Source organism: Scyliorhinus canicula, chromosome 1 (assembly GCF_902713615.1).
Source record: "Scyliorhinus canicula chromosome 1, sScyCan1.1, whole genome shotgun sequence".
NCBI classification, from domain to species: domain Eukaryota; kingdom Metazoa; phylum Chordata; class Chondrichthyes; order Carcharhiniformes; family Scyliorhinidae; genus Scyliorhinus; species Scyliorhinus canicula.
The window spans coordinates 285062071-285089352 of NC_052146.1; the positions used below are offsets into that span (position 1 = coordinate 285062071).

Sequence of the window (27282 nt, forward strand, 5' to 3'; positions counted from 1 at the left end):
TTAGCTCAAGCTGATACCACATTTTCATATTCTAGATGTAGAAATCCCCTGTGGTTATAAGTCACTTTTGGAACATTTAGCCTCCCAAGTCTAATCATTCCACAGATCGCATAGGAACTGTACACTTATTTTTTTTAATAAATATTTTTATTAAAGTTTACAATTTTGCACTGTACAAGAGATGCAAAAATTGTTCATGTCCATCACTTTTCTTCTTTCTCTCCCTGCGTCTTCCTCATCGCTGCTTTGTCTGCCTTTTTTCTAGGCCATTCTCCCACATGAACTTGTGCGCCTCTGCCAGGGTGGTGAAATAATGTTCTTTGTTCTGGAATGTCACCCAGGGCATGGCTAGGAATAACATCGCAAATTTTATTCCTTTCTTTTACAGGGCTGATTTCACTTGGTTAAACTCGGCCCTCCGTTTTTCCAGGTCTGCCCGTAGTCTGTGTTCTTCCCAGCTGCTCGCTTTGGTCTGCCAAGCCCAACGCAGGATCCTCTCCCGATCCTGCTACCTGAGTAGTTTGCCGATTATCGCCCTTGGCTGCTCCCCAGCCTTGGGCTTCAGTCAGAGTGGCCTATATACCCTGATGATCTCTGGCGGCTCGGGGAAGCTGTCCCTACCGACCAAGTTGCCCAGAATCTGGACCACATAGTTTGTCGGGTCCCTGCCCTTGATCCCATCTGGCAGACCCACTATTCGAATATCTTGGTGCCAAGACCAGTTCTACTGATCTTCAACTTTCTCCTTCAGATTTCCCTGGGTCGCCACCAACCTTTTTCTCTTGGCTTCCAGAGCTACCACCCTGTTGCTCTGGTCAGTTGATGCCTTTTTGAGTTCCTGGGATTACTTCCCCTGAGCCCCCAGCTCTTCCCCATTCCGTCAAGCGCAATCTGGATGGCGACCATACCTTCGCCACCGCCACCTAAATCTCCACTTTGATTTCCTCCTTCATCGCGGTCAATTCTGTAGTCAGGAATGTCTTCCATCCCTCTCCGGGAGGAAATGGTGGGGAGCCCGTTGTTTGGGTCATCGGTCTCCCTCACTCAGGGTGGCCAGGAACCCCTCACCTTATGGTCTGACTAATTGCTCGCTCGCTTTTCCACCACTTTTGGCTTCCAAGCAGCCTCTTGAGCTTCCACTTGCTGACATATTGCTCTTTTTCCCTTTTCTGTTTATGGGTAGAATAAGTCCAAATTTTCAGGCTAGATTCTTCCAAATGTGCCTATTTTATTGTATTCTGGAGGAGAGCCACCTGGTGTGCGACTGCTCAGCACATCCCGTCACCGGAGGTCCCAGGATCTCTACAATTATTTACACTCCTGATTGTTTGATCCTCAGTGAGAAAGCTCTGTTTAATATAACATCCAAATAATATCTGTAGTTTCCATAGTTCCCATATTTAACTTTTCCCTTTGCAAGATGACAGCCCCACATCCAGCCACAACAGCTCAGCTTATTATTATCCTATCCAAAAAGCTTCAGTCTTACTTTTAGTTCAAATATTTGTCAGCTATTTTTTTTATTCATTCATGGGATATGGACGTCGCTTTCTGGGCTAGCATGTATAGTCCATCCCTAATTTGTGGGCAGCACGGTAGCACAAGTGAATAGCACTGTGGCTTCACAGCACCAGGATCCCAGGTTCCAATCCCCGCTGGGTCACTGTCTGTGCGGAGTCTGCACTTTCTCCCCATGTCTGCGTGGGTTTCCTCCGGGTGCTCCGGTTTCCTCCCACAGTCCAAAGACGTGCAGGTTAGGTGGATTGGCCATGATAAATTGTCCTTAAGTGACCAAAAAGGTTAGGAGGGGTTATTGAGTTACGGGTTTAGGGTGGAGGTGAGGGCTTAAGTGGGTCGGTGCAGACTCGTTGGGCCGAATAGCCTCCTTCTGCACTGTATGTTCTATGTTCTAACTGCCCTTGAACTGAGTGGCTTGCTAGGCCATTTCAGAGAGAATTTAAGAGCTAGCCACATTGCTGTGGGTCTGGAGTTACATGGAGGCTCGGCAGGTAAGGATGGCAGATTTTCCTTCCTCAAGGACGTTAATGAAGCAGATGCATTTTTACAACAAAGGACAATGATTTCATGGTTATTAGACTTTTAATTCCAGATTTTTATTGAGTTCAAATTTCACCATCTGTCAATGGTGGAGACTTGAACTCGGGTCCCCAGAACATTACCCTGGGTCTCTGGATTGATAGCCCAGTGAAAATACCATCACGGCATCACCGCCCATAAATTTTCCATAACAATAACAAAAATACTTATATTTATATCGTGCTTTTACTGTAATAAAACATTCCCAAGGCACTTTGCAGTATTATCTAACAAAATCTGACACCAAGCCACAAAAAGAGACATTATGGCAGATAATCAAAAGCTTCGTCAAAGAGGTAGATTTTAAGAAGTATCTTAAAGGAAGAAGAGAGGTTTAAAGAGAGAATTCCGGAACATAGGAACATAGGATCTTAGTCAGTTAACGAACTACTACTACCTTTGGTAGAGTAATTAAAACCTGGGATACGTAAGAGGCAGAATTAGAGGAGATAAGATATCCCTTGAAGATTATAGGCCTTGGTGAGGTTACAGTGGTAGGAAAGAGTGAGACTATGGACGAATTTGAAAACAAAGATGATCACTTTAAATTTCAGGTGTAGCTCAACCAGGAAGAAATGTAGCTCAGTGAGCATATGGTAGATGATACAAGACATGGCATGGTTAGCAGAGTTTTGGATACGCTCAAATTTTTGCAGCGTAGAAGAAGGGAGCCAGCCAGTACTGTATTGGCATAGTCAAGTTTAGAGTTAACAAGGGCATGGATGAGGATTTTATTGGCCGATGAATTGAGGCGGGGCAAAATTGGGCAACATAGAGATGTGCCAGTTAGATGGATTGGCCATGATAAAATTGTCCCGTAGTGTCCAAGAATGAGCAGGTTAGGTGGGGTTAGGAATTAGGGCGGGGGAGTGGGCCTCAGTACGGTGCTCTTTCAGCGAGGGTCGGTGCAGACTAGATGGGCCGAATGGCCTCTTCTGCACTGATTCTATAGAAATCAAGGATGGTGTGGATATGTGATTGGAAGTTCACTTTGGGGTCAAATATGATGCCCAAGTTGTGAACAGTCTGGTTGAGCCTCAGACAACTGTCAGGGAGAGGGATGAGGTTTGTGACAAGAGAACAGAATTTGTTGTACAAATCAAAGATGATTCCAGTTAATTTTAGTTACCTATTAGCTGTAGTCTTTTATGCCATCGAGCTGTGTTTGGAAAATAACTTGGAAATCTTGGATTTGATGCACCAATCAAATCCAATAATATAAATAGGTCCTAAGAGGAATGTAAGCAGTTTGACAAATTAGAATATTGGCAAATTATCAGGTAATCAATCACCTCAATTCCCAATGATTATCAAATAGAATTAATAAACTGGTTCGTCTGGTATAAAATTAATCACGAAAACAAAATCGGCTGGTAAACTAATGTGATCTCATGTTAATATCTTCCCAAAAATAAACGTTTGGAACTTGTTTACTTATATAACTTCTCTGCTTTTTAATTCTATCCCTCTAGAAGTGAAATTAAATGTATTGATAACGTTTTTTCATAGCCTAATTAAGCCACGTCTCTACTTTTAGTTATTTATTTATCTGAATCCCCAGAACTCTCTTCTTCTATCATAATTATGCAGTTAATTTCCATGCACGTGGCCTTGTCCCTTATCTACAAGTTCATTTGTTAATTACATGACCATTTTGCAAGTTTATTCATGACTTCCTGTAATTAGTTTCAATCCTCCTCTTTATTGACTGTAAACTCCACAACCTCCCCCTCATAAGATGTTGTCTGCAAATTTTGAAATTGCACTTGATATTCTCAAGACCAAATTCTTTATGTTAATTGTGAACAAGAGTGGTCCCAGCACCTACTCTTGTGGAATACCACTTCTCTAATTTTACTGAAGATAGGCAGCTTTAAGTTAAACTAAGAGAATTTTAAGTAAGTAAACAGATCAACGTACCCTTTCTCTAACGTTTGATGGCCTGAAGTTTTTGGGGAGCATATTGCTCACCACCCCTGCCCTAGAAGATGGATGATATGCTGCACATGGCCTAAACAAGCTGAGTCTTTCATTACACTTCTTTGTAGTATGTTTTGATATACTACTGAGTGTAATATGTATTACTCAAACCTGTCGCTGATGAGGTTTTCTGAATCTTGATCAAAGAGACTCGAACTTGTCCAGTAGTAACAAAAGGTTTATTGAGTAACTGTAACAATAATGGCGTGAATTCTTTACTTTAATATTAATACTAGTGATAAGGTCAACAAGATCAAACTACAGTAATTATGTTCAACTACACTAACCATCTGAGCTAATCTTATACACCAGTCCTGGTGACAGTGTTGTGTTATGTACTCTGGGATAACACAGGCTGCAACTCAATGCAGCTTTGACCAAAAGATACTCTAGACTTTGAAGTAAGTTTAATGTGATTTATTGAACCATTAGCACAGTTCTCTATGAGTTTGAGAAGTTCTCCATTGCAAATTACGACAGTGGTGAATTTGAGGTAATCACAAGATTCCGGATAAGGGACTTCCGGTGGCAGCTATGAGGGAGTAGGTCGCATACTTGGTGGCTCCTGCTCTGGCCGGGCTTTTGGACCTTTTTTCCCGACTTTTTCGTGGTTTTGAGTCTTGACTTGGAAAGTGCGGACATTTAAGTACTGGATCCACATAGTGGTGCATGAAACGAAGAGCCCCAAGGGAGTGTAAGGGAAGAAACAGAAAGATAAACAAGGGCTGGGTAGAAGTTCCTGCTGAAGTTAACATGGCCGAGGTTCAGACCCCTGCTGCGACAGCCATCGATGGAGGAGCTGATGCAGGTCATTCAAGAGGGCTTCGCCAGACAGAAATGAGATAGTCTCGACCCAATAAAGGAATCGATTGATCGGATGGAACGGAGGCTGGATGCCCAGGATCGGACGATCCAGAAGTTGGAGAAAGCGCTGGCGGACCAGGAGGAGCACCAAACGGTGCTCGAGCTGGAGGTGGGGATGCTGAAGGATCAGCAGAAGAGGATGTTAGAAAAAGTGGAAGAGCTGGAGAACAGCGCGCGCCGACAGGATTTGAGAATTGACGGTCTCCTTGAAGGGTCTGAGGGGGCTAATGCGGGTGCTTTTCTGGTAAATATGTTCCAGAAGCTTCTGGGGGAGGGGGCTTTTCCCCGGCCGCTGGAGGTGGACAGGGTGTACAGGCGATGGCGATGAAGCCACGGCCGGGGGACCCCCCAAGGGCAATGGTGGTGCGGTTCCACAGATTTCTGGACAAAGAATGTGTCCTCCAGTGGGCCAAACGTACCAGGAGCTGCAAGTGGGACAATAGTGTACTGCGTGTCTATCAGGACCTGAGTGGAAGTGGAGGTGGCCAAAAGGAGGGCAGGCTTCAGGCAGGTGAAGGAGATCCTGTTTAAGAGGACCAGCGCCACTACTTTGAATTGCCCGAAGAGGCGATGGACTTTGCCAAGAAGAAGGGTCTGGTGCAGAACTGAGGACTTTTTCAGACTTAAGTGGCAGTGTCTTTCTCTTTTTCCTTTTTTTAACGATGTATATATGGTTTGATTGTTGTCCTTTCTTTTTTTGTTTGTCTTTGAAGTTTGGGTGAAGACAGGGGAGTAAAAGATATTCGGTCGTTGTTGGGGTTTTTTTGGTGTTTTGATGGGGGTGGTTGGTGGGGCTTTCTATGTTTTATTTCGTATTATTTTAATTTGCACTATTGAGGGGTGTGCTATGGGGGTCTCTGTCTTTCTTGGGCTGTCTACTATGGCAATTAGGAGATTGTTCAGTCTTGGCTTGATGAGGGAAGTGGTTTCGATGGGCGGGGGGGGTAGGGGAGTAGGGAACAATAGGTGGGAGACTTTGTGGCACCGAAGGCGAGGGCCACCAGGCTAGCTAAGTGAGCTAATTCACGGAAGCATGGTCGGGGTGTATACTGATTCAATGCAGGGCAGGAGTTGGGCTATAGAGTGATGTTGCTGGGGTGGGGGGGGGAGCTATTCTGCTGACGAGGGAAGGATTTGGGTCTGGGGATGTAGAGGAGGTCGGGGTGGGGGCTGCCTGGAGGCGGGCAGTTGGCGGCGCGATGCATAGGTGGGGGGGCGGGCCCAGAAAGGGGGATGGCTGATTGGGGGGGGGGGGGGGGGGGGGGGGGTGTGCCCTCCATCCAGGGTGATCACCTGGAATGTTAAAGGGCTGAATGAGCCTGTCAAGAGGGCCCGTGTGTTCGCGCATCGGAGGGCTCTGAAGGCGGACGTGGTGACGCTGCAAGAGACGCACCTGAAAGTGGCTGATCAAGTTAGGCTGAGGAATGGTTGGGCCAGTCAGGTCTTCCATTCGCGGCTGGATACTAAGACGAGAGGAGTGGCGATTTTAATTAATAAGCAGATACAATTCCAGGCGGGCAGTATTGTTTCGGACGGGGTGGGGCCGTTATGTCATGGTGAGCGGTAAGCTGGAGGGGAGGTCAATCTCTATGTGCCTAACTGGGACGGTGTTGATTTCATTAGGAGGGCACTGGGGAAGATACCGGATTTGGACTCACACAAGCTGGTGATGGGAAGGGATTTTACTACGGTTATTGACCCTGGCCTGGACCGGTCGTGCTCGAGAACGGGGAAACTGCCAACGATGGCAAAGGAGTTGATTGGGTTCATGGAGCAGATGGGGAGGATCGACCCATGGAGGTTTACACAGCCGACGGCTAAGGAGTTTTCTTTCTACTCGCATGTGCACAAAGTGTATTCCCAGATCAACTTTTTCATTTTGAGTAGGGATCTGCTGGCGGGGGTGGTGGACACAGGGTACCCGGCCATCACTATCTCGGACCATACCCCATATTGGGTGGAACTGCAGGTCAGTGAGGAGAGCTTCCAGCGCCCGCAGTGGCGATTGGACGTGGGCCTGTTGGCGGATGAGGCGGCGTGTGAGAGAGTAAGAAAGTGTGTGCTGGACTACCTGCAGGTCAATGATACAGAGGAAGTCTGAGCAGCAGTGATCTGGGAGGCACTGAAGGCAGTGGTGAGAGGGGAGTTGATTTCAATCTCTATGAGTTCGACTCTCCTGCTAATCTTACTATAGTAACTCAGTCTAACTAACCAGTCTTCTCTAAGCCACGTGGCGGGTGTGATGCTTCTGATCTGCCCCTGTCCTGCTCTCCAAGTGTCACCTGTGGAAAGAGACAGAGCATGTGTGCCCTGTCCTTGTATATGGATTGTGTAATGCCCCTTGTGGTAGTGTCACCTCTGGGTGTCTTGACTGCCCATTGGTCGTGTCCTATTCTATGTGTTCATTAGCTGTATGTCTGCATGTCATGACGTCACTGGTGCTCCCTCTAGTGTTTACTTAGTCATAGTGCATTTACATTAACCCCTTGTGATGCATATCACCACACACAGTACACCCAAAAGAGAGAGAGAGGATCAGAATGCATTTGCTTTTGTACCCCTGTTGGTACAGCCCTCTAGTGATCATCTGGTGCTACTGATTACACATTAACCCCTTATGTACATGCACGTACAGAAATCACTACACTGAGGATTGGTTTTACCCGTTCAGTGGAAGGAAATCTCACCCTCAAGAGCTGTCAGACCCTCTGTTTGGCTGTCCCTTGCGGTCCCTGCAGTTTCAGAAGAGAGTAGTGGCCGCTGCTGGGACTGTGGGGAGGCCCACAAAAAAGTGTCTAGGCACCGGCTAAGGTTTTTTTGGACAGGGAGAGATTGGGCCACTACCCAGCATGTTCTGATGGTGGAGACAGATTGAGGCCCTTAACAGGTCACTTTACAGAGCCTCTTTAAACCTAAGGGTAGATGGGCTAGTGCCGTACCTCTTCCGCTTGATGTCACGAGTTGGTTGCACCGATTACGAGATGAACCCGGCAACTGATTCTGTCGGGAGGGAATCCGCATACCCACCATCACTCCATATTACCCACACCACATATTATGGAGGGGATGGGAAGGTGGTGGTGGTGGTTGGGGGGGGGGGGGGGGGGGGGGGGTGGGTGGGACACCCACCCATCACATATTAAATTTCCCCTGGCAAAAACATGCTCAGTGGAGAATTGGGAAATCCATCCCAACATGTTTTGCCCCATTAGATAGAGGAACAGAAGTAGGCCATTCAGCGCATCGAGTCTGCTCCACCATGCAATGAGACCTTGACTGACCAACCATTTCTCTAACAATATTCTTAAAGGAATTCCCAGATGACCATTGCTAACATATACTTTAATAGAACACATAAGCAGGAACAAAGGAACATTTCCTGACATTCATGACAATGGGATTCATGTGTCATCAGTCAACATACAAAACAACACAGAGAAAATACAAAATGACTGTTCCAATGTCACATCAATAATACCAACATATGAACTGTGATGGACAAGTAAAGATCCTCTGGTCCATCCAGCCTGTTCTACACACTTGTACTAAGTTGTGTTGCACGATGAATACGTGCCCCATGCCACCCTAAAACATCTGATATCTTGGGAGAGGTGGAAAACCAGATTCAAAACCCAGGCTAATTTGGGTGAAAGCTATCTTGGAGGTTTTTCTCCAACTCACCTAAGCAATCAAAAGTAGTCCTGGTGATCACCCGAATCTGAATTCCGTAACATATCTAACTTTAAGGGGTGATGGCTATCCAAGCCAAAGCAATCCATGGAATCATAGAATTTACAATGCAGAAGAAGGCCATTCAGCCCATGGATTCTGCACCGGCCCTTGGAAAGAACACCCTACTTAAACCCACACGTCCACCCTATCCCCCTAACCCAGCAACCCCACCTAATCTTTTGGACACCAAGGGGCAATTTAGCATGGCTAATCCACCTAACCTGCACATCTTTGGACTGGGAGAGGAAACCAGAGTACCCGAGGAAACCCATGCAGACACAGGGAGAAAGGGCAAACTCCACAGACAGTCATCTGAGGCAGGAACTAAACCCGGATCTCTGGAGCTGTGAGGCAGGAGTGCTAACCACTGTGCCATCATGCCGCCCAGCTATTGCTTGAGGAAATTCAGTGATCAACATCCACTGCATGAGCTGGCAGCCTATTCAGAGGTTAACTATTATCTAGGAAAAAAACAACCTCCTGGCATCTAACCCAGACCTAGTCTTACACGACTCAAATTGTTATCCTGGTCCTCCATAACTTATTTAGTTGGAGCAAACTGTCAACTGAAACACAATCTATTCCCCTTTATCAACTTTATAAACATCAGTCAGATCTGTTAACTCTATGTTTCTCTAAAATACAGTCACAATCCTTTTAGTCTGTTTTGAAAGTTAAGGAGCTTTATACGAGAATTTAATTCAGCGACCCTCCTCTGCACGCTCTACCAAAAGGGAACAAAGCCCCCGAGCGAGTTTAGCCATGTGTTTCCCGGCACCCGCAGTGCCGAGAAACACATGGCTATTCAACGTGACTCGCTTTGAATAAAGGGCCTAAACAGGGCCCCCGCGGCCGAAGGCTGCACATAGCCACATTTTTTTTTTACAATGGGGAGCTCTGCTCACTGGAACTCCCTTTTGTAGCACGAGCTGAACTCCAGAGGTGAGGTGAGCATGACTGCCTTTGACATCAAGGCAGCATTTGATCGAGTATGGAGCCCTAGTAAAACTGGAGTCAATGGGAATTGTGGAAAACTCCCCACTGGTTGGAGTCATAACTAGCACAAAGGAAAATGGTTTGTGGTTGTTGGAGGTCAGTCATCTCAGTTCCAGGACATCACTGATAGCACAATTGCTTCACAGCTCCAGGATCCCAGGTTCGATTTCGGCTTGAGTCGCTGTCTGTGTGGAGTCTGCATATCCTCCCCGTGTGTGCGTGGGTTTCCTCCGGGTGCTCCGGTTTCCACCCACAGTCCAAAGATGTGCAGGCTGGGTGGATTGGCCATGATAAATTGCCCTTAGTGTCCAAAATTCTATGATCTATGATTAACCTAGGACAAACGTTCGGCACAACATCGTGGGCCGAAGGGCCTGTTCTGTGCTGTATTTCTCTATATCTATATCTATTGGGTCGCCAGTTTTAAATGGCGTCCTGAACTCTAAGGCCCACAAAGCAATCCTCAACCCCCCCCCCCCCCCCCCCCCCCCCCCCCCCACCGTAGCCCAAATGCAACATTGGGGGGGTCCACCATTGTGGGCGGGATTCTCCTAACAACGTCTCGCGAGATTGCGTTGAATCTCACAAAGGTGTTGTGAGCCGAGTAGATCCCGGGAGCGGGGTTTCCCAGCTCTCCCTGGCCACTCTGCACCGTAGCGAGATGCTGTTCTGGCGCAGCGTGGTCGGAAGATTGCACCCTCAATGTCACCCACTCTGTGAGGTGATTCAAACTGGACACAATATTCCCAGTGAGGCTACGGCAATATAGTTCCAGGTCAGGATGGGGAGGGGCTTGCAGGTAGTGGTGTTCCCATGCACTTGGTGCCTTTGTTCTTCTAAGTAATCAAAATTGTGAGGATTTTGGTGAGTTGCTGCAGTGAATCGCGCAGATGGTGCAAACTGCTGCATCGGTGCTAGAAGGAGTGAATGTTTAAACTGGGAGATAGGGGCCACTCAATGGGCTGCTTTATCTTGGAGTGGTGAGTGTTGTTGGAGCTGCACTCATCCAAGCAAGTGGAAAGTATTCCATCACACTCCTGACTTGTATCTTATAAATGATATACATGCTTTGCGGAGTCAGGAGATGAACTACTTCCACAGAATTCACAGCCTCTGACCTGCTCTTGTAACCACATTATTTATATGGCTTGTCCAGTTCAATTCTGGTCAACAGGAACCACCAGGATGTTGACAATGGGGAATTCAGCAATGGTAATGCTGTTGAATGTCAAGGGAAGATGATTCGATTCTCTCTTATTGGAGATGATAATTGCCTCAGTGTTACTTGACGGTTATCAGTCCAAAGCTGAATGTTCAGATCTTGCTGCACACGGATACAGACTGCTTCAGTATCTGTGTCATTGCAAATGGTGAAGAACGTTTTGTAATCATCAGCGAATTTCGCGACTTCTGACCTGATGATGGAGTGAGTCATTGATGAAGCAGCTGAAAATGGTTGGGACAAGGAAACTATGAGGAATTCTTGCAGTGATGTCCTGGAACTGAGATGACTGACCTTCAACAACCACAAACCATCTTCCTTTGTGCTAGTTATGTACCAGTGGGGAGTTTTCCACGATTCCCATTGACTCCAGTTTTACTAGGGCTCCATACTCGATCAAATGCTGCCTTGACGTCAAAGGCAGTCACGCTCCCCTCACCTCTGGAGTTCAGCTCTTTGGTCCATGTTTGAACCAGGATTGTAATGAGGTCAGGAGCAGAGTGGCCTTGCCAAACCCAAATTGAGTGTCAGTGAGCATGTTATTGCTGAGGAAGTGCTGCTTGATAGCACTGTCAATGACCGCTTCCATGACTTTGCTGACGATGGGCAGCATGAAAGCAGTGGTTAGTATTGTTGCTTCACAGCGCCAGGAACCCGGGTTTGATTCCCATCTTGAGTAACTGTCTGTGCAGAGTCTGCATGTTCACCCCATGTCTGCATGGGTTTCCTTTGGGTGCTCCAGTTTCCTCCCACCAGTCCCGAATGATGTGCTTGTTAAGTGACACCGGGCGAAATTCTCCCCTACCCGGCGGGGCGGGGAGTCCCGGCATAGCAGAGTGGCACCAACCACTCCGGCGTCGGGCCTCCCCAAAGGTGCGGAATTCTCCGCACCTTTAGGGGCCAAGCCCTCACATTGAGGGGCTAGGCCTGCGCCGGAGCGGTTGGCACCACACCGACTGGCGGCAAAACTGGCAACAACGGCTTTTGACGCCCACCGCCCGGTGCCGGGGCTGGCCGAAAGGCCTTCGCCGGTTCGCGCATGCGCCGGTGCGTCAGCTGCCGCTGGCGTCACCACCGGTGCATGCGCGCTGGGGGATTTTCTTCCGCCTCCGCCATGGTGGAGGCCATGGCGGCGGCGGAAGAAAAAGAGTGCCCCCACGGCACTGGCCCGCCCGCCGATAGGTGGGCCCCAATCGCGGGCCTGGGCACTGTGGGGGCACTCCCCGGGGTCTGATCGCCCCTCCCAGGACCCCGGGGGCCCGCTCGCGCCGCCGGCACAGAGGTGGTTCAGACCACGGCGGCGGGAGAAGCCTCTCAGCGGTGGGACTTCTCATCCGGGCCGGAGAATAACGGCAGCACAGAAACTCGTAGCCTCCCACCGGCCCCCGCCATTCTCCGAGGCGGGCGGCGGGATTGGCGGCACGCTGACGTTTTGCGGGTGGGAGAATTCTGGACATGGCGGGGCCGGATTTTCAGCGGCCCCGGGCGATTCTCCAACCCTGCTGGGGGTCGGAGAATTTCACCCACTAATTTTTTTTTTAATTTAGAGTGCCCAATTCATTTTTTCCAGTTAAGGGGCAATTTAGCATGGCAAATCCACCAACCCAGCACATCTTTGGGTTGTGGGGGCGAAACCCATGCAAACACGGGAGAACGTACAAACTCCACACGGATAGTGACCCAGAGCCGGCATTGAACCTGGGACCTCGGCGCCGTGAGGCAGGTAAGTGACCTGGTGCTCCAGGTGCTCCTGGTGCTCCAGGTGCTCCGGGTGCTCCGGTTTCCTCCCCAAAGATGTGCTTGTTAGGTGAATTAGACAATCTGAATTCTCCCTCTGTGTACCCGAACAAGTGCCGGAATGTTGCGGCTAAGGGCTTTTCACAGTAACTTCATTGTAGTGTTAATGTAAGCCTATTTGTGACAATAAAGATTATTTTTTTAAAAATCAGTGGCCATGTTTTTCACCGTCACTCTGGCAGCGCAGGGCCTCAGAACTGGCAAGACCAGCCCTACAGAGATCTGGACGCCATCTTTAAAGAGTGCCCTGATCTGCTCTAATTATACACTTGCCCCCACAGCCATGAAGGACACCCCAAAGGCTTCAGGGTTACCCCCACCATGGAGATACATAGGGGCTCTCCCCCTCTGCTCTCATTTTCCAGTGTGCACCCCTCCCCCATCACACACAAGGGGAAAGCCACCCCCCCCCCCCCCTCAAATGGAAATGGGTGCCTGGGGACATTGCCCAGGCCCGGCTCTCAACGAGACTGGAAGGTACGGCGTAAAGCAGTGCAATGGCATTTAAATATATTTAAAATAATGGAAATCACATCACCGGCGAGGGGGCAGGGAGCATTTAATTCTGAGATCTTGCAGCGCAAATCCCATTATGGGCCTCTGGCGCATGAGATCTAGCAGCCATGATAGGATTTACGGACGCGTGTGGAGGCAGCCAACAGCTGTCCTGAGCATTAACCAGGTATCCTGACCTCATATCACCCTGAACTAAACCTCAACTATCAACCAACAGCGCCATTAACACAAGTATCCAAATAGCTCTAGTCTTTTATCTGTGACTGATAAAAGCTGCACAATTTTTCTTCAATATTTTAGGGAAGTATATCTTGCCTACTGACCTGATAATAACCACATTTTACATTTGTTTCTGTTTCCATGGCAGTCAGTACTTACAATTCCGTGCAGCTGGTTGGTGTCACTGGCACCAAATGGATGTCTCGTCATCTCCATCTTCTTTGCCAAATGTCGGGAGCCATATAGAGAGTCAATCTCAGACCAATATTCAATTGCTTCTTGACCATCAAAGAAAATGAGCTGCAGGGTAAGATCCGGCCTGTCACTAATATTCTGAATGAAAGAGAAATAATTTAGGTGTAAACCTTTACTCCACATAAAATGTGAATATCCAGATTGCGTACTTTAGATTTCCGCTGGGACATTTTCAAACATTAAAACTCAATTAAATGTTGGAATAAAAATATAGATCACACTTCGGAAACAAAGCACAGCCTGGGCTAGTCCATAAATCATTATAGCACTTTGGAATGTAATGTTAGAGATGCTATTATAAATTGGATTATTCCCTTATATCACTATTTTCATAATGTTACCAATTTAAACTCCAGACAAGTGGCTGATGCAATTTAGTACTATGAAATGCGAGTGATGTATTTTGACTGTGCGGAGTCTTCATGTTCTCGTGTCTGCGTGGGTTTCTTCTGGGAGCTCCGGTTTCCTCCCACAGTCCAAAGACGTGCAGGTTAGGTGGAGTGGCCATGCTAAATTCCCCTTAGTGTCCAAAAGGGTTGGATGGGGTTGCTGGGTTAATCTTAGGTTAGATTGGACAAGCTGGGATTGTTCCCCTTGGACCAAAGGAGATTGAGGGGAGATTTGATAGAGTGTACAAAATTATGACAGGTTTAGATCAGGTGAATGAAAAATAGCTGATCCCATTACTTGATGGTACAAGGACTAGGGCACACAGAATAACTATGGGTAAGAGATGCAAGAGGGATGTGAGAACCTTCATGCAAAAGAGAACCTTTTTATGCAACACGTGTTAATGACCTGGAACTCCTTTTTGGCACACTATCTCTGGCCTGTGGTGCTCCCCACGCCATGCCATCATGGTTCTTTCCCACCTTTGCCCTCCCAAACACAGCCTCCACATCCCTCTAGACCAGTGGAAGTGGAAGCTTTGACAAAGGGTCATCTGGACTCGTAACATTAGCTCTTTTCTTGCCCTACAGACGTTGTCAGACCTGCTGAGATTTCCCAGCATTTTTCTCTTTGGTTTCATAGCCAGTGGAAGGCTGCTTAGTCCTGGTGGACAGCACTCACTCGATGAAGGAGCTGCCCTCCAAAAGCTAATGATTTGAAACAAACCTGTTGAACTTTAACCTGGTGTTCACCACAGTCCAACACCGGCGTCTCCACATTATATTTTGTAACGTTTTCCACTGTTGCCGCCAAGGGGGGTTCAGGACAGGGTGCTCTCGGGGACGTGGGTCGGTGAGGGTAGGATCTCAGCAATCTACCAAGTGATGCAGGAGGGGAAGAGGCCTCGGTGGAAGAGCTGAAAGATAAGTAGTAGGAGGAGCTGGGAGAGGAGATCGATGAGGGGACGTGGGCGGATGCCTTGGGGAGGGTGAATTCCTCCTCCTCTTGCGCGAGGCTTAGTTTAATCCAACTAAAGGTGCTGCATAGGGCGCATATGACTAGGACAAGGCTGAGTCGGTTCTTTGGGGGGGGGGAGGGGAGGACAGATGTGTCAGGTGTTCGGGGAGCCCAGAAAACCACACCCACATGTTTTGGGCGTGCCCTGCATTGGAGGGCTTTTGGAGGGGCGTTGCGGAGACGCTGTCAAAGGTGGTTGGTTCCAGGGTGGAGCCGGGCTGGGGGCTCGCAATTTTCAGGGTAGCATCAGAGCCGGGAGTGCAGGAGGCGAAAGAGGCCGGTATTCTGGCCTTTTCGTCCCTGGTAGCCCGGCGCAGGATTCTTTTACAGTGGAAGGATGCGAAGCCCCCAAGCACGGAATCCAGGATCAACGATATGGCTAGGTTCATCAAACTGGAGAGGGTCAAGTTTGCCCTAAGGGGGGGGGGTTACTGTTTTTCTATTTTCTTTTGTTTTGTTGGTTAAACATTTGTTGAAAATTTGAATAAAAATTACTTTTTTTTTAAAAATTTTGTAACGTTTTATTTACAAGGGCATAAGTGGGTAATTTCAGTAGAGGATTAATATCTGGTCAGAACTGTGACATAATATTTTAATACAGATGTTAGATTGCTACAGATGTCCCAGTTTTTTTAACTGACTCGACATGCTAGTATACTTTTATGTGTCTTCATTCATCATCTGTTTAGTATATCGCTGTGGCTGGCTTTGATGGTAATTGGTTAAATTAATGCATGGGGTCCCTAGGCACATCTGGGGAACACTATAGGAATTGCAACCCAATTTGAAATCCCCTTCTCCCAAAATGCTGTTTGATCAGTGGCAGCCGCACGTTTTGCTATGGCTTCTGTCAAACTTCACCAATACCACTGAGAGTATATTAGTGATCATTCACTAATGATCCTTCACTGAGTATATTAGTGATCCTTCACTAATGATCCTTCACGACTTCCGGTGGCAGTTATGCAGCAATAAGCCACACATGTGGGAGCTCCTGTTTTAAAGAGATTTTTCGGCTCTTTTGAGAGCCCAAAACGGAAATTTTTCGACGTCTCCCGGTGGGGGAAGGTGTGCTGAACGACTTTCCCTGCAGTCCATGACTCGAACTCGGAGTGGAAAGGTGGAAAAAACAGCAGCAGCTCCTCAGAAAAAACGGGGGAAGGGATCCAAGATGGCCACCGACAAAGCTCCAGGGGAGTGGAGACTCTGGGCCCAGAAACAACAAACTGATCTCCTGCGCTGCTTTAAAGAATTCAAGGATGAAGTACTGAGCTCTCTGCAGGAAACAAACAGAAGGCTGTCAGAGATTCAGTCCACCCAGGGTGCTGCCATCAAGAAGTTGCAGACGCAGGCCATTGAACGAGAGGAGGAGGCCGTGGTCCTCGTGAGTAAGGTGGAGGGGCACGAAGCACTCCACAAGAAGTGGCAGGAACGCTTCGAGGAGCTGGATCACCGCATGAGGTGGAAAAACCTGCGGATCTTGGGCCTTGCGGAGGGGCTGGAGGGATCGGACCTGACAGCCTATGTGGCTGTAATGCTGGGTTTGCTAGTGGGGGCCGGGTCTCTCCATCTGCCCCTGGAGCTGGAGGGAGCACACAGAGTACTGGCCAGGAGGCCTAAGGAGAATGAACCCCCGCGTGCGGTGCTGGTGAGGTTCCACCGGTTCAGTGATCGGGACTGCGTGCTGCGCTGTGCCAAGAAGGTGAAGAGCAGCAATTGGGAGAATGGGGTAGTGCGGATCTACCAGGACTGGAGTGCGGAGGTGGCTAAGCGGCGGTCCGGATTTAATCGGATGAAAGAGGTGCTTCATAGAAAAAAGATAAAGTTCGGAATGTTGCCGCCCGCGCGCCTGTGGGTAACTTATTCGGACCGGGACCATTATTTCGATTCCCCGGAGGAGGCGTGGGCCTTCGTGCGGACGGAGAAACTGGACTTGAACTAGGGGTTGGGGGTTGCGAGGTCGGCTGTAAGATATTAGTGCTGGATTCGGCTGTTGCTGTGTTCTCTTTTTCTTCTGTTTTTTTCTTCTTGTTTCAGTACTTTTGCAATTTTGATATGGTTATTTACGGGGGAGTTGTTCTGCTATGTTTTTGTTTTTGTGCTTGGGGCATTGTTTGGGCTGTGTATCTTGCGGGGAGGGTCGGGGGGGTATGTTGTATTCTATGTCGGAGTGGGGGTATGGAGGGGGGCTGATATTTGGGAGCTGCGTCAGAAGGGTGTGTTGGGGCAGGGCGAAACCGCGGCCTTTCCTCTGGTTTCCCGCGCTGCGGGGCTGGGGGGGCGGAGATGGTGACGGGGGAGGTGGGGCCTTAACTGGTTCTTCCCCGCGCTGGAGCGGTGCCAGGAGGAGGGATAGATTGGGGGATGATCCCACTTCGGGAGGGGTCGGGCTATTGGCGGGAGTTTCCGGGGTCAGCAGAAGTTAGCTGACCCACGGAAGTACAATGGAGGACGGTTCGCGGCTGGGAGGGTTCCAAGCCTGGGGGGGAAGGGAGGGGGGGGAAAGGGGAATACCGGGTTGCTGCTGGTAGGGTCAAGAAGGAGCTGGTGGGGGCTGGGGGGACAGAGGTGAGGGGTTGTCGCTATGGGGACGGGGTCGAGCAGGGGACGCTGGCCTGGGGCGGGCAGTCGACGGGCTATGGCTAGCCGACGGGGGAGGGGGGGCGGGACGCCCTCTGATCCGGTTGGTCACCTGGAATGTGAGAGGGTCGAATGGGCCGGTGAAGCGGTCAAGGGTACTGGCTCACCTGAAGGGGCTAAAGGCGGATGTGGCAATGCTTCAGGAGACCCACCTGAGGGTGGCGGACCAGGTCCGCCTGAGGAAGGGATGGGTGGGGCAGGTTTTCCACTCGGGGTTGGATGTGAGGAACCGGGGAGTGGCGATTCTGGTGGGGAAATATGTGTTGTTTGAGGCATCGGAGGTGGTGGCGGATAAGGGGGGTAGGTATGTGATGGTTAGGGGCAGGCTACAAGGAGAGAAGGTGGTACTGGCTAGTGTGTATGCCCCAAATTGGGACGATGCGGGCTTTATGAGGCGTATGTTGGGACGGATCCCGGATCTGGAGGCGGGAGGTCTGATCATAGGGGGGGACTTTAATACGGTGTTGGATCCTTCACTGGATCGGTCCAGCTCTAGGACGGGTAGGAGGCCGGCGGCGGCCAAGGTACTGAGAGGGTTTATGGATCAGATGGGTGGAGTGGATCCATGGAGGTTTGTGAGGCCGAGGGCACATAGGGTCTACTCTCGGATAGATTTCTTCGTGGTGAGTAGGGGACTGATTCCGAGAGTGGAGGAGGCCGAGTATTCGGCCATTGCAATCTCTGACCACGCTCCGCATTGGATAGAGTTGGAAATGGGGGAGGTGCGAGACCAACGTCCGTTGTGGCGGTTGGATGTGGGGTTGTTGGCGGAGGAGGAGGTGTGTAGGAGGGTCCGGGCAAGTATTGAGGGGTACCTTGAGGTGAATGATACGGGGGAGGTTCAGGTGGGGATGGTCTGGGAAGCCCTGAAGGCAGTAATTCGTGGGGAGCTGATATCCATCCGGGCACACAGGGAGAGGAGCGAGAGGAGTGAGAGGGATAGACTGGTGGGAAAGATGCTGGAGGTGGACAGGAGGTATGCAGAGGCATCAGAGGAGGGACTGTTGGGGGAGAGGCGCAGCCTGCAGGCTAAATTTGATTTGCTGACCACTAGAAAGGCTGAGGCACAGTGGAGGAAGGCACAAGGGGCAGTGTACGAACATGGTGATAAGGCGAGTAGGATGCTGGCTCATCAGCTCCGTAAGCGGGATGCGGCTAAGGAGATTGCTGGAGTGAGAGACAAGAGTGGGAATGTGGTGCGGAAGGGGGTAGAGGTGAATGAGGTCTTCAAGGACTTTTACGGGGAACTGTACCAGTCGGAGCCAACGGGGGAGAGGAGGGGAATGGAGAGGTTCCTTGACAGGCTTTCTTTCCCGAAGGTGCAGGAGGAGAAGGTGGAGGGGCTGGGTGCGCCGATTGAGCTGGAGGAGCTAGTTAAGGGGATCGGGTAGATGCAGTCAGGGAAGGCACCGGGGCCGGATGGGTTCCCGGTGGAATTTTATAAAAAGTTCGTGGACCTAGTGGGCCCCTTGCTGGTGCGGACACTCAACGAAGCGTGGGAAGGGGGGACTTTGCCCCCGACGATGTCACGGGCGCTGATCTCGTTAATTTTAAAGAAGGACAAGGACCCCCAGCAGTGTGGTTCATACAGGCCCATATCTCTCCTCAACGTGGATGCTAAGGTGCTGGCAAAAATCCTGGCCACCAGGATAGAGGACTTTGTGCCAGGGGTTGTGCATGAGGACCAGACAGGTTTTGTGAAGGGAAGGCAGCTGAACACGAATGTGCGGAGATTGCTGAATGTCATTATGATGCCGGCGATTGAGGGGGAGGCAGAGATAGTGGTGGCGCTGGATGCGGAGAAGGCCTTCGATAGAGTGGAGTGGGGGTACCTATGGGAGGTGTTGGGGAGGTTTGGATTTGGTGAAGGGTTCATTAGATGGGTAAGGCTGCTATATGAGGCCCCGATGGCGTGCGTGGCCACGAATAGGAGGAGGTCGGAGTACTTCCGGCTTTACCGAGGGACCAGGCAGGGTTGCCCCTTGTCCCCCTTGTTGTTTGCACTGGCAATCGAGCCGCTGGCGATGGCATTGAGAGATTCAGAGAGGTGGAGAGGCTTGGTGCGAGGTGGAGAGGAACATAGGGTGTCGTTGTATGCCGACGACCTGTTACTGTATGTGGCGGACCCGGTGGGAGGGATGCCGGGAGTGATGGAGTTACTAGCCGAGTTTGGGACCTTCTCAGGTTATAATTTAAACTTAGGCAAGAGCGAGGTGTTTGTGGTGCACCCTGGAGACCAGGAGGAAGGAATTGGTAGGCTCCCGCTTAGGCGGGCAGGGGAGAGCTTTAGGTACCTGGGGGTGCAAGTGGCCAGGGACTGGGGGACTCTCCACAAGCATAACTTTACCAGGCTGGTAGATCAGATGGAGGAGGAGTTCAAGAGGTGGGACATGCTGCCATTGTCGTTGGCGGGGAGGGTGCAGTCCGTCAAAATGACAGTGCTTCCGAGGTTCTTGTTCCTTTTTCAGTGCCTGCCCATATTTATCCCCAGGGCCTTCTTTAGGAGAGTGACCAGCAGTATTCTGAGCTTTGTGTGGGCACATGGGACTCCGAGAGTGAGGAGGGTATTCCTGGAGCGAGGAAGGGATAGAGGCGGGCTGGCGCTGCCCAACCTTCTGGGGTACTATTGGGCAGCCAATGTGTCAATGGTGCGTAAATGGGTGATGGAGGGGGGAGGGGCGGCGTGGAAAACAATGGAGATGGCGTCATGTAGAGGTACAAGCCTAGGTGCCATGGTAACGGCACCGTTGCCGCTCTCCCCCAAGAGGGTTACCACGAGCCCGGTGGTGGCGGCGACCCTAAGAATCTGGGGACAGTGGAGACGGCATCGGGGGGAAACAGGGGGCTCGATGGAGGCTCCACTGGGTGGCAACCATCGGTTCATCCCGGGGAACACGGATGGGGGATTCAGGGGATGGCAAAGGGCGGGTATCAGCAAATTGAGGGACCTGTTTATTGGCGGGAGGTTTGCGGGCCTGGGGGAACTGGAAGATAAATTTGGCCTTCCCCAGGGGAACATGTTCAGATACCTGCAGGTAAAGGCGTTTGCTAGGCGACAGGTAGAGGGATTCCCTTTGCTGCCCTCGCAGGGGACGATGGACAGAGTGCTTTCGGGGGTGTGGGTAGGAGAGGGGAAGGTGTCTGACATCTATAAGGTAATGCAGGAGGTGGAGGAGTCGTCAGTGGAGGAGCTGAAGGCTAAATGGGAGGAGGAACTCGGGGAGCAGATAGAGGATTGGACTTGGGCGGAGGTCTTGGAGAGAGTCAACTCCTCCTCCTCATGTGCGAGGCTTAGTCTCATCCAATTTAAGGTGCTGCACCGGGCCCATATGTCCGGGACTAGGATGAGTAGGTTCTTCGGGGGTGAGGACAGGTGCACCAGATGTTCGGGGAGTCCTGCGAACCACGCCCATATGTTCTGGGCATGCCCAGCACTGGAAGAATTCTGGAAGGGGGTGGCGGGGACGGTGTCGAGGGTGGTTGGATCCAGGGTCAAACCAGGGTGGGGACTCGCGATTTGTGGGGTTGGGGTGGAGCCGGGAGTGCAGGAGGCGAAAGAGGCCGGTGTCCTGGCCTTTGCGTCCCTAGTAGCCCGTCGAAGGATTCTGTTACAATGGAAGGATGCAAGGCCCCCAAGCGTGGAGACCTGGATCAGTGACATGGCGGGATTTATAAAATTGGAAAAGGTCAAATTTGCCCTGAGAGGATCAATACAAGGGTTCTATAAACGATGGCAGCCTTTTCTGGACTTCCTGGCTCAGAGATAGGTAACTGGGTCAATAGCAGCAGCAACCCGGGGGGGGGGGGGGGGGGGGGGGGGGTGCATTATTGTAGTGTTTATTCTGTAACTTTATAGTGTGTTAATTTGCGTTGTTGTTAAAATGCTGGGTTGTTCATGGGGATGGGGCGAATGTATATGATTGTTAATATTATTGTTATTTTCGGTATTTTACTAAGGTGCGTTATTGTTGTATAAAATCAAAATTTCTCAATAAAAATTATTTTTAAAAAAACTAATGATCCTTCACTGTGAGTATATTAGTGATCCTTCACTAATGATCCTTCACTGTGAGTATATTAGTGATCCTTCACTAATGATCCTTCACTGTGAGTATATTAGTGATCCTTCACTAATGATCCTTCACTGTGAGTATATTAGTGATCCTTCACTAATGATCCTTCACTGTGAGTATATTAGTGATCCTTCACTAATGATCCTTCACTGTGAGTATATTAGTGATCCTTCACGTGAATACCTCCTAGAATGTGAAAATGCAGAAAAAGGTTATTTTTAAAAATGTAAATGGCTTTAAAAGGTGGATGTTCTTCTAACATACAACGTACAAAAATATTTAAGTTGACATCTTAACACTCTTCTTGATACGATTTGAGATATCAAATGCGCAAGAATTTGATGTAATAATTCATCAGGTTAATTATTCACAATGCATGTACCATACATTAAGCAGTACCTTCGTCTGAAGTAGCACATTGTCCAGTGCACGAGCCAGTTCCAACATCATAGCACATGGTACTGCAGAATCAGTGGCGCCCACGTACACTCTACTATACCACCACTTGTTGTAGTATTTCGAGTCATGGTGACAAGCCAGCACCAGCCTTCGTTTAGCTGAGGGATTCAGCGTACTGATGATATTTGAAAACGTGACCGTTCCATAGGGTATCGCATCCTGGAAAGTGTCCTCTTCAGTTTGCCAGCCAGCCTGGAGTTCATCTAACTGATTTATGATGAACTATGGAGGAAAGACTATTTTTAAGGCTTAATTTTCACAGCAGCTGAAAAAGTAGCCAGTTAAAAACATGCGATTTTGACATTTCAATTGAGTTGTTTTCTTCGTGGAGGCTCAGTAACATAATGGGAAAATAGGACAGGAGTAGGAAATTCAGTTTGTGAACCCATTCTTCTACTCATTGCAATAATAATGGTTCTTTATTCTACTTCCATTTGCCTCCCTTGCCTCCATGTCCCTTAATAACCTTGGCAAGCAAAAATCTATTGATCTTAGATTTACAGTTAATTAAATTGGCAGCCATAGTTTTTTGTAGGAGACTCCACCAGCCTTTGTGTGAAGGTTTGTTTGCTAACCTCTTTCCTAAATGGCCTGGCTCTGATCATAAGGGTAAGTGCCCTTGTCCCAAACTTGCCACCAACAGAAGAAGTTTCTTTCTGACAATTCTGTGAATTTCTTTCAAAATCTTAAAAACCTCAATCAATTCATTGTTTCAACCTTCTGGATTCAAGGGAATGCAAGCTTTGAATGTTCAATTTTTCTTCATGATTTTAAGCATGGAGCCTTGGTAGCATTCTGGTGACTGTTTCATTTCGCCAAACAGGAGCTCTTATTGTTCAGCTCTCTGAAGGTGCAACCTCAGGGCAGGGACCTGTGCAGTGAAAGCAACTTTTAAAGGGGGATTTGTCCAGAGGTCACTTTCATAATCTGTTAGCTGAGGTTTAAGAGAATGTCACCTTCCCTGACTTCAGTTCATTGAACAGGGAGACAGTGGAGGGATTTGCCTTTGGAACGTTGAATGGTTAGCTTTGAAATATCCTAACTAATTGTTATTTGTTTGATTAATATTATTTTAATAACATTTTTAATTGTAGTAGCATGCTCTCCCCACTCTGATACCTTCCACCAGATGAGCTAAATAGCAGAGAAAATCAATCATTCTGTGAATCACAGTATCAGTGATTTATTTTACTAATCTATTCTCGCATATCTATCTTGCACATTTTACTATTGGATAGAAATACTGCAAATTTCACATTCAAATTGATCCCTTCCTATTATAATGAATAAAAAGTAGATGAATAATATTTTACCCTGCTGATTCCTTGCTTTGGCATTTATCATCTGATGAACTGTAAGCTCACAATGGTGACTAATGTATTTGGATCCGTGATCTTACCACTACTCATTGAAGCACCAATGCATAGAGTTCTGCCTGTGGAGTAAGAGGTCTCCAATTCTGTTGGAGACCATTCTGCCCTTCGGGCCTGCATTGACATTAAAAGAGATCATGGTTTACCTACATCTCAATTCTGTTTGCTCACCTGAGTTCATATCCTAACCTAACAAAAATCTATCAGTCTTGATCTCTCCAATTATCCCAGCATCCAGAGCTCTTTTAGTGATAGAATTCCACCCCATGGCTAAAATGTGCTTCCTGATTTTCTTTGTAAAATGCCTGTCTCTAATTTTAAGCTTATGCCCTTCTTGTTCTTGATTTCCCCCACCAGAGGAAATAGCTCTGCATCTTCCTTTTTGTATCATTTTAACATTTTAAATACCTTAATTAAATCACCCCACAATCTTCTAGATTTAAGGGATTAAATACAAGCCAAGTTTATGCAAGATAAATTGCTGTATTCTAACACTAAACTTGGAGTAAATTAAACTTTAATAAGCTTAATAATTTTACAAGCTATCCTTACTCACCTGGCGTACAGCTTGATTTCCAATGGAGCCTGGATATCTTTCCCTAAGTATTGGTTTCAGAAAAGTAGTCCACATCTGAGTAATGTTAGTCAGTGATGATATATTTCGGATTTCAATCGGATTCAAGTACTTTGGCTTATGTAGTAGCTGGTGATTTAATATAATTGAGAAAGAAACAAATATATACAACAAACTATTATTACAAAATCATACCATTTCTATCTTTTGTTTATGAAGTCATTTATTTTTATATAAAAACAAAACTTCTGTAAATACTCCTCAAGTCAGGTAGCTTGTGCAGAGAAAGAAACAGAGTTAACAGGCACAATTTTCCAGCTGCTCCCGCCCTGAGGCCAGAGGTTTCTGTCCCAGGTCAACGGACCTTTAAATGGTCCGAAAAAATTTCTGTCCCGCCCACTACAAATCCCACGATGGAAGGCACCGGAAATGTTTCAGGTCAATGTACTTCTTTCTAACATCAACTTTGTTTTGCTCTCCACATATTCAGCCAAAACGGCTGACATTTTCTCTTTCTTTTCAGATTTCCAGCTGCAGCATTTTGCTTTTCAATTTATTTTAATGTTCATTTATGATCCCTCGAGGTTGTGGACCAACTATCAATAAAAGCCAATTGGAGAGAAATAATTGAACAATTCTCCCTGCATTGATGAAAGATTCCAGAAATAAAGTAAACACGCGCCAATATTTCTAATTCTGGTGGTCTGCTCAAATCAATGGGCCTTTGAACAGCTCACAGCATTTTCCAGTCCCATCCTTGCCAGAGAACTCCACCCTAGGAAATGTATAATTAGCTAAGGACAATTGTGAGGTAATGTCAGACATCAACTCAGTGCCTCTCCACAAAGGATGGTTTTAATCAATACCTCATTGTATGAAACATCCCAGACACAAAATGACTTCTGACAACGGTCTATAAAAAATGATATTGAAATGAAGCATACTTGCTCAGCAAGCATGGGGAATGGTGAAGAGGCAGGCCTTGGTTGAGTGAACATCAGAAGACGGGGATCCTGAAAACCTATGACCAAAATGGCCCCTGACAGGCTCAGCATGTTTAATAACCGCAGAAGAAGGACCATCTCCTTGAACCATTGTAATTTTTTTTGCTGCAGCTGCTTTTCCCATGGTTACACCTATAAAATTGACCCAATGGCCGAGAAGGAATCGCAAATCCAAACAGAGTTAGAGAGGAATTTACAGATGATGGTGTTTTCACAATATTGCTACCTTGCCTTCTCTGTGGTAGAGGTCTTAGGGAAGAAAGATGACCTTGTAGTAGGTTCCAGCAGTACATAGTGTATGTGACACTCTATAGATACTGTTCACAAATACCCATGTTCCATTTAAAATTTCAGTCAGGATCCTTGATATAAAAAATGCCGTATCTGCAGCCTCCACTTGGGCAAGGGTCTCCGTTGTCAATGTACTTTTTACCACTCATCTTTTTAGTTTCCTTTGCCAAAGGGCAACATTTACTTTTCTTCCTCAGGAGAAAAATTATAAATCCTCCTGCACTCGAAGAGCCATCACAGAAATTCATACAGGATGCATTTCTATAAGCAGTTTCAGTTATCTAATATCATCTAAAGATGGGAATTTCGAAACACGAACCTCCAATTTTAATTTAGCCAATGTTTTGTTTGCTCGAATAATTTCTTCAACCTTGGGATTGTTAATTTTACTGCTTAGTTCTAAAACATCAAAACTGGCATCCGGTCTTGTTTGTCTGGCCTGCTCTCGGTGGGTGCTCATAGGGTCCTGGGATTCACCTTGGGACGGAGGGGCAACTGGTTCAAGCCTCGGCTGCTCCTGCATCATCTGGCTCTGCCAGTCCTGGCGGTTTCGCATTGTCTGCACCATTGTGTCGATGACCTCTGCGAGGCGCCTCAGCGATTGGGATAAGCTCTGCAGTGCCTCGGCCATGCCCATCTGAGAATGTTCATGTCGCCTCCCACAGTGTTTAACCGCAGTGTCCAGACATCCGGGTGTGATTGGGATGCTAGTCAAAGACTCTCACATGCTACATGGCCCGCCCCCCTACGGGAATCCACTTTGCATCTGTGAAGTGCTCACTTAACCACGATTGCCAATTCCCTATTAGCAATAGCATTCAGCCGTGCAGCCAGAGGCTTCAGCAATTGATATGGGGGGGTGGGGAGGGGGGGGGGGTATGGGTGATCGGGGGGGCAGACTGGCAGGGGCACGGGTTGCCCCCGGAACGGATAAACATAATCCACAGTTGGCATGGGGGTGTCGTGAGCAGTTGCCCACTGGTTGCCTCCCCTGCACCTCACCCCCACCCTCAGCCGAGGGTTCCCCATCCCTCGCTGAGCACAGGGTGGCAAACCCAATCCCCTCTGGTCACTTTGCCCGTGAGCAAAGATGGTTACTCACCTCTTCGACTCCCCACAGAAGCCCTTCTGCCAGGTTTGCGTTTTTCAAAAGGAGTACTAACCAAAGCCAGCGTGACCACTTGTGAGGGAGGCCACTGAATGACGGGAGGCCGTTGGATATGGGGTGGCTCCTGTTGATTGTATGGAAATGGGACTTAAGTGGTGATAATTGGTTTCTCGCCACACTACAGCGAGATCCCAATTAGCCTGTGTGGTAGTCGGTATGAGGAGTATTACGGTACCCTGGACAATGCTGTAAGACCATTGGTGTGGGAGGTACCTGAGACTGCTATATCATTGGTGAAGCCTGCCTGCTGGTTCCGCCCAGTAAGGCGGAGTATAAGAGCCCGTGTCTCCCCAGCAGCTGCCTTCTGTACCTGCACTGCTGGGGGAAACATAGAGTACAATAAAGCCTTCAATTGTCATCCAATCTCGCTTCTGGAGTCATTGATCGAGCATCAATTTATTGGACTAGATTTTAAAGAATGGAGGTCCGAATCAAGCCGGAGAGTCTGCAACTCAGCCCCCACGCGGCAAACTCAGCAGCAACCTTCAAACACTGGCTGGCGACCTTCAACGGGTACCTCAGGACGGCCACAGCTACACCCATGGAGGACCAGAAGACGCAAGTTCTCCACTCGAGGGTGAGCCCAGAGATCTACACCCTCATTGAGCATGCGGA

At 48.4% G+C, this 27282-nt stretch overlaps 1 protein-coding gene across 1 annotated transcript in view; it reads right to left on the bottom strand.

Moving 5' to 3' along the window:
- The window catches only part of LOC119975019 (glutaminyl-peptide cyclotransferase-like), a 45820-nt gene that overhangs the window by 11551 nt on the left and 6987 nt on the right, over positions 1 to 27282 (bottom strand). The window contains exons 2-5 of the mRNA XM_038814475.1: positions 24187 to 24333; positions 22198 to 22479; positions 13583 to 13756; positions 3227 to 3326 (exon numbers count right to left, since the gene is read on the bottom strand). Of these exons, the coding sequence (XP_038670403.1) occupies positions 3227 to 3326; positions 13583 to 13756; positions 22198 to 22479; positions 24187 to 24333 (703 nt within the window). The remainder of the gene's footprint in view (positions 1 to 3226; positions 3327 to 13582; positions 13757 to 22197; positions 22480 to 24186; positions 24334 to 27282) is intronic.